This window comes from Primulina tabacum, chromosome 1 (genome assembly GCF_025594145.1).
Source record: "Primulina tabacum isolate GXHZ01 chromosome 1, ASM2559414v2, whole genome shotgun sequence".
In the NCBI taxonomy this organism is placed as follows: domain Eukaryota; kingdom Viridiplantae; phylum Streptophyta; class Magnoliopsida; order Lamiales; family Gesneriaceae; genus Primulina; species Primulina tabacum.
Window position 1 is genome coordinate 29,918,613 of NC_134550.1, and position 7,611 is coordinate 29,926,223.

Genomic DNA, 7,611 nt, shown 5'->3' on the forward strand with positions numbered 1-7,611 from the left:
CAACATGGTATTTCTGTCGATCCAAGTAAAGTGGAAGAAGTTCTGAATTGGGCACGACCGACCAATGTGCCAGAGATTCGTAGTTTCATGGGTTTAGCAGGTTATTACCGGAGATTTATTGAAAATTTTTCAAAGATTGCTAGACCTATCACTCAATTGACTCAGAAAAATCCGAGATTCATTTGGTCTGATGAATGTGAGTCAAGTTTTGTCGAGTTGAAGAAGAGATTGACTTCTGCACCAGTTCTTACAATTCCAAGTGGTTCTGGAGGATTTGTGGTTTGCATTGATGCATCTAATCGAGGATTAGGTTGTGTATTGATGCAACATAGCAGAGTTGTGGCCTATGGTTCTCGTCAATTGAAACCGCATGAGTCTAAGTACACTGTTCATGACTTGGAATTGGCTGCTATCATTTTTTCTCTCAAGATTTGAGACATTATTTGTTTGGGGAACAATTTGTAATCTATTCTGATCACAAAAGCTTGAAGTATATGTTCTCTCAGTCAGATCTGAATATGAGACAGAGACGTTGGATGGATCTTTTGAAAGATTATGATTGTGATATCCAGTATCATCCGGGAAAAGTGAATGTCATTGCGGATGCTTTGAGTCGTAAGGTTGTTGATGTTAATTTTCCCTCGATTCGTGTTTCTAAGTAAGGTTGTTGATGTTAATTTACCCTCGATTCGTGTTTCTAAGTTACGAGAGGATATTTGCACTTCTGGGTTGGATTTTCAAATCCAAGGTTATGCTGTTTGTGTATCTCAGATTTATGTTGAACCAGAGTTGATTCAGATTGTAAAGTGAGCTCAGAAAATTGATGATTGAGTTCTGAAATCTTATGAGTTAGTATCTTAAGGACACCAATCTGGTTTCTCAATTCACTCAGATGATTCTCTTCGGTTGAATGGTAGATTGGTTGTCCCAGATATTCTTGAATTGCGTGCAGCCATCCTTAAGGAAGCTCATTGTACTTGATATATTATCCACCCAGGAGGCAGGAAAATGTATCATATTCTACGGCCTCAGTTTTGATGGAAGCATATGATAAAGGATGTTGCTGAGTTTGTGTCTCGTTGTATGATCTGTCAGCAAGTCAAAGCAGAACGAATGAGACCTGGAGGATTACTGCATAGTCTTGAGGTTCCTCAGTGGAACTGGGAGCACGTGGCTATGGATTTTGTCACGCATTTGCCACGTACTTCTCGTCATTTCGATGTCATTTGGGTGATTGTCGATAGATTATCTAAATCGGCACACTTTATTCCGTATGAGAGGATGTATTCGTACAAGAAGATGGCTCGTCTGTATATTGAAAATGTTGTGAGACTTCATGGAATTCCAGTTGCAATAGTCTCAGATCGTGACTCTCGTTTCACATCAAAATTTTGGACTAGTTTCCAAAAAGAAATGGGTACACGACTTGCGATGATCACTGCTTACCATCCTCTGACAGTTGGTCAGACAGAGCGTACGATACAGACACTTGAGGATCTGCTTCGAGCAGTGGTTATGGATTTCAAAGATAGTTTGTAAGAAGCTTTACCACCAGTAGAATTTTCATATAACAACAGTTTTCAGGTGACTATTGGTATGGCTCCTTTTGAAGCTCTGTACGGCAGACGATGTCGATCACCTCTTTGTTGGGATGAATTTGGTGAGAAGCAGTTGACTGGAGCTGACATTGTTCAGTGCATGATAAAGTCCAGTTGATTCGTAAAAGAATGAAAGCTGCCCAAGATCGGCAAGCTAGTTATGCTAACAAACGTCGTCGACCTCTAGAATTTCAAGTTGGAGATTTTTTATTTCTGAGGATCTCTTCGTTTAGAGGTGTTATTCGTTTTGACATGAGAGGTAAGTTGTCACCTCGTTTCGTTGGTCCCTATGAGATTGTTGAGCGTATTGGGACTTGCGCTTATCATTTGGATTTGGCCCAATCCTTGTCTGGCATCCACGATGTTTTCCATGTTTCTATGTTGCGTAAGTACGAGCCCGATCCATCTCATGTGATTCAGCATGATGACGTTGAACTTGATCCTTTTCTATCGTATTCTGAGTATCCTGTTTGTATCTCGGATCGTAAAGATAAAGTCTTACGCAATAAACTTATACCACTTGTACATGTTTAGTGGTCGAGGCATGATGTAGAAGAATCAACATGGGAAACAGAAGAGAAGATGAGAGCATCTTATCCATAACTGTTTGATTCTTAGTAATGTATTGTTGGTTTCGTATCGTGTGTAAGATGTATGTGTACAAACAAAAATTTCGAGGACGAAATTTGTTTTAAGGGGTAGAGAAGTGTTAGGCCCTGTAATTAATTATCAGGTAATTTGGCATAATTAGAATAATTATTGAGTTTTAAATTAAAATAATTATTTATGCCAAATAAATTCAAGAAGTGTGTTAAAAATATGTATTTTAGAATATTGGAGAATTTAATGGTATAAAATACATATAGAGTTTAAATAACACACGAGAGCAAAATAAATACAGACCGAGATAAATGAGCTTGAGTTACTATTTTAGTAACCAAATACACAATATATAAATATACATATACATAAACACAACTTACCTTTAAAAGAGAAAGAAGGAAAAAGGAAAGAAAGAATTCCATTTCCGTCACTTGTGTAGCGGCTTCGGAAAAATCACGATATCTCCTCCGTCCGGCGTCGAATATCAATCGGTCTGAAGGGGTGTCTTCCTAACATCCTAAGCTTCGATTGAAGACAGAAATCGCGAATTTTTACCAAGGATACGGGTAGATTGAAGCTGCTGTTCCGGTGCTCTATTTCTGCGCGAATTCTTCCGGTTTTTGGGTGAGAGCTTTTGGGTTGCTGCGATTTTTGTAATTTGAATTTGTAGAAATGATCTAAACAAACTTTGTAGTGCTTTATGTTAGCTGTTCATAGCCAGTAGAAGAATGGGTTTACGATTAGAAACGGATTTGATATGATTTTTCTACCAAAATTTGTCAAAATAGAATTCTGTGTTGGAGCCGTGTAGATTACCTATTGTAATTCGACTTTATGACATTTATTCGCTCCGATTCTGGACCTGTGATTCAAATACGAGTTGTAGAGCTATGTGTTGTCTTTGTAATGATATAATATTCGTTAAATTCCATTAAGAATTGAGATAGTTATGCTCATTTTGCCGAAACTGCTCAATTACAGAATTCTGTCGCGAACTACATATGGAATAGTGTCTTCTCGATAATTCTGGCATTTATCTATTAGGATTCTGGAAATGGTTTCTTCTAGAAAAACTTAGATATTTGAGTTGTTTTTCATTTCCAATTGGCGAATATTGATTTGAGTTATTATTGAGCGAGATACGAATTTTAAGCTCTTTTGTGCCAAATCGGAGATCGGTATGGAATATAGTTTTCATGATCGGCTTATTGTTATTTTGTTTAGGCCGAGAGTTTTGAAGTGAAGTGTTATTTGATTGTGAAGTTGGTATAGGTATGTTACAGCTCGTTAACATATTACGGTAAAACATAAAATATGTTTAATTGTTATTCTGTGTTGCACTGATGGTGTTTATGATTTGTTGACTGTTGTAAATTGTTAAATGCCTTCGTTTTGATATATGTTTAGTATTGTGACATATTATTGGCATTTAGCATAGGGCATACTGTTATGACATTCATGTTAAGCCCTATCGTTCTTGTTAGCCCATTGTTGATATCCATTGTTATCTGACACTGTTGTTTATCTCGTGATCATAGTGTGGCTGATAGGCCTATACACATGAGACCGTAGATGTGATTGAAAAATCCCGTGGTTAGTGCAGCCTTTTGAGGTAAGCGATGGGATTGTGTCATCTAGTTCGTTCTGTTGTGCCATCTTGTTATACCGTATCAGTTGTATGGAGGCCGAGTCAGGAGTGTTATTCAGCACAGCTTGGCATACCTCGCATACTTGGCAGGGCGGTTTAGCTGCATAACGATGTAGCTCTCCTGTGTTGTTGCTCAAGCATTATTCCAGTTGATATCTTACCGTTTGTTGGCTCCTGTTATCCCGATTATTCGTCGAGCCTTTCATGCATTGCATATTACATTTTATTATATGATTATGTATGATTTATGATTATTGTTGTTATTGTTGAGCTATTTTATACCAGAATCCTAACCTCAGTTGTTTTCTGGGGGGGGGGGCTGCTGTGGTTGCTTTTGGGCACCATGGTAGATCTCCCGAGTCGTTTTGCAGCATCAGGCCGAGGTTCCTCCAGTGGAGCTCGGGATTGAGGTTGGATTGCTTGGTTCTGTTCAGTGGAGTCTCCCAGTTAGTATATATGCAAGTCTTGAGTTTGTTTCAGTCTTTTATTGTACTTTATTTGCCGGGGATATGCCTCGTGTATCTGTAGTGATATTTGGGTTGTTTTTGTGATGTTCTGAGTCGACTCCGTGATATTTATTATTTGGTGAGTATTTGGTAAGTTTTAATTTCTGCGTAATCCTGGCCAGTGCGGCTATAGGTTGTTTAACTTCAGTTTTTGATTTAATGACTCTAGTTGGAGTATATTTTGATATAAACTGCTGTTTGAGTTTTCGGGATGTCCTACTTACGGGGAGGTCATGCCGAAATTTTTCTAGGCCCTGAGGTCCGTTTTAAAGTATTTTAAACCTTTTTGCGGTGTAGCTTTAAATAAAACCATTATTTTTTGATCATTAATTGTCATTACAGTAAATGGGCCTCACAAATAATAAATGTTCTTACTAAATTTTTATAAGAGTTTTGGAATGACCATTAAATATTTTAGTTGTAATGTATCATGTTTCTATTTTCAGTCATCATTTCAATTCACAAGCATTGAGTGGAAAAATTATTATTGAAATACAAGGAAAAAAAATTGACCGAGAATTTCAAAAAGTTCATGTTACTATTACAACAAATTTAACGGTTTGATTCTATTTGGGCGGGGGACAAACTTCCTATTAATAACCGGTTCAAGCACATAACAGTATTTGCTGGAGGAATGTTCCAGAATGTTGTTATATTTGGAAGGACGACATGCCATCAAAATATTATAATTATGCATCCTCAAAGTATCCATTGTGGGCCAAAAACCAGTGTCACGTGATATGATCAACAAATTAATGGGAGGGTGGTTTACTTGCGCCCAAGTCCAGAAGTCCAACAACGTTTTGTGGTCTGCGGCGTCTTTCTCTGTATCAAAGAAATGAAAGCCACCGAATTAAAATCAATGTAAAAAAATAGAGAATAAATGAATATGAAAATATGATTACCTGTGTGATCAACAATTACCAGTGTGATTCCGCTCTGTTGTAGCGATATTCTTTGTCTCTCGGGGATAACATTGATTTTGGCATCTGCAGTGATGGATAAATCATTGCTGCAGCACTCCAATTATCTTAGATCGTCAATTATGTGACAACTCAGTTATGATAAACATCTGTTGAAGGGGATACGACATTTTTCAAAATCTATCCACGGAAATCTTGGCACCTCTTTCCATGATCCCTGCCATTGACAAACCGCTTCGATGCATCCTACTACCACATGCTCCACTGCTGCTTGCTCCACTCATAGTTCTGTAAGAAGAAGACAGTATCAACCAAAAAATTTTATGTAATCTTGGTAGAGTGTATTGAGAATTCACATTCCTCTTAAATAAACATCACAATCGCAATATGATATGTAACGTCTGTAATTTTCTTAGAAATTAACGAAAGAATTTTTTTTTAAATTTGATGGCCGAATAAAATAAATTTTATTAGAATGATCAAACGTTATAAAAAATTTATTAAAGACGATAGAATAATAACATACATATTTCTGTGAGCAATAATAGCAAGATTCGGAGGGAGAGAAATAAGAGGAAGATCGATGGATATTTATAGAGGGGCGACATTTTACAAAAATTAGAAATTTTTTTGAAGAAAAGTTCATAATCACTTTTTTAAAAAACATCTACAAACATTAACTACTTACAACGACGATGATTGACTTTAATTGAAAATTTTATTTAACTCGTGCATGTCTAATAATAATATAAAATTTTATTAAACTATTTTCTAAAAGTAGAAGTTTTTTCTTTGCATAATTACAAGTTAATAAAAAAATTATTTTATCTTTTAAAAAGGTATTCCTTATTTTTAAATAATCTTATCCAATATTATCCTACTTATGGGGAGATAATGTCCAAAATTTTCTAAGCCATTATATTCATTTTTAATTATTTTAAACTATTTTTCTATTTAATATATATGCAATACATTTGAAGCTTTGCTTTCCCGGACCCTTTGCCATCTTGGTTATTTAAAATAGATTTATCGTGATTCATTTGTTCAATCATAATGGTGAAAGTGACATCACCTCTCCAATATGGAAGAGATGATGAGTCCTATCATCTATGCCCATGATTTCAGCTAATCAAAAAATAAATAAGAAAATTAAAATTTTCACTCTAGGGGTAAACGATTCATATTTATTATACACCAACCATAACCATGGTGTAGGTTGTGAAAAGAAAAGTTAAAACTTAAATATAGTGTAATACATTGGGTGGGTGATGAGAAACTGATTCCCTCCAATAAAGTAAATGGGAGAATCCGATTCCTTGCATTAATGTTCAAATTTCATGTGTTTTGTATGTTAATTTAAGAGGACACCACGCTGCAATTTTGGATATGCAAGCCTATTTTTGGAATGGTTCTTCTCTCAGGTTGCATCAAATTGAAATCGATAACTAATGTTGTGATTATTTAAACGTTGATTAGTATATATAGATTAGTGTGGAATGAGTATGTATATTTGGTGATTTTTTGTGTAAGATTTACTGATATATTTTGAATTTTGAGATAAAATAGAGTAAAAATCGAAATACGATACACAGATCTACAAAAATTACTAACAACAACAAAATTAGTTGACAAATATTATAAATAGTAAAATTGTAAATAAACTTTGATTCACATTCATACAAAAATTTTTTAGTATGAGTTGCTCAAGTTTAATAATCAATCAGTCAAAAAATTTTAATTATCTTGCGTAAAATAAATCATTTTAAATAATAAAAATGATTAGGGGACAAAAAAATAAGAAATAGAATTTGTAGCAAAGACAGTTGTTAGAAAGAGAGGAGATAATGAATACGATATCACATGCAAAACAAGACAAGAAGTACTCTCTGAGTTCATGCCCATCAATGCTTCCCGCTTTCTTCACTTGATATATATTTTAAAAATCTATTGCAACTTTATTGCAGGGAATTAGATTCTCATCATCCACCCAATTTACTACATCAATTCTTACCACTTTCTTCATTTGATCTGTATTTTCAAAGAAGAAAATTCTTATTGCAACTTTATTGAAGGGAATTGGATTATTATCATCCATCCAATGTATTACAATAGTTTTACCTTTTTCTTTTAACAACCTGAATCATGCTTTACGTTAGGTGTATAAAAAATATGAATCGTTTACTATTACAGTGAAATTAAGGAAAATTTTTATTTTTCTTATTTATTTTTTGAGTAGGTAAGATGTGGGGAGTCGTGGGCATAGATGATGGATCTCTCCCATATTGGAGAGATGATGTCACTTTCACCGTTATTATGGAACAAATGTACCACGA

General features: G+C 35.0%; 1 protein-coding gene across 1 annotated transcript; it reads left to right on the forward strand.

Annotated features, from left to right (window-relative positions):
* The first annotated feature begins 1,727 nt into the window (after positions 1–1,727).
* On the forward strand, positions 1,728–2,201 carry LOC142507517 (uncharacterized). Its single transcript, XM_075619504.1, has 2 exons — positions 1,728–2,066; positions 2,133–2,201. The coding sequence occupies exons 1-2, from the start codon at positions 1,728–1,730 to the stop codon at positions 2,199–2,201; spliced, it is 408 nt and encodes a 135-aa protein (XP_075475619.1).
* Positions 2,202–7,611: the final 5,410 nt, after the last annotated feature.

Excerpts from the sequence above, each read along its gene's own strand:
- LOC142507517 (XM_075619504.1), top strand. The coding sequence starts at position 1,728 with ATGAAAGCTGCCCAAGATCGGCAAGCTAGTTATGCTAACAAACGTCGT. Across the intron at positions 2,067-2,132 it reads TATCGTATTCTGAGTATCCT|TGGTCGAGGCATGATGTAGA; the intron begins GTTTGTATCTCG and ends GTACATGTTTAG.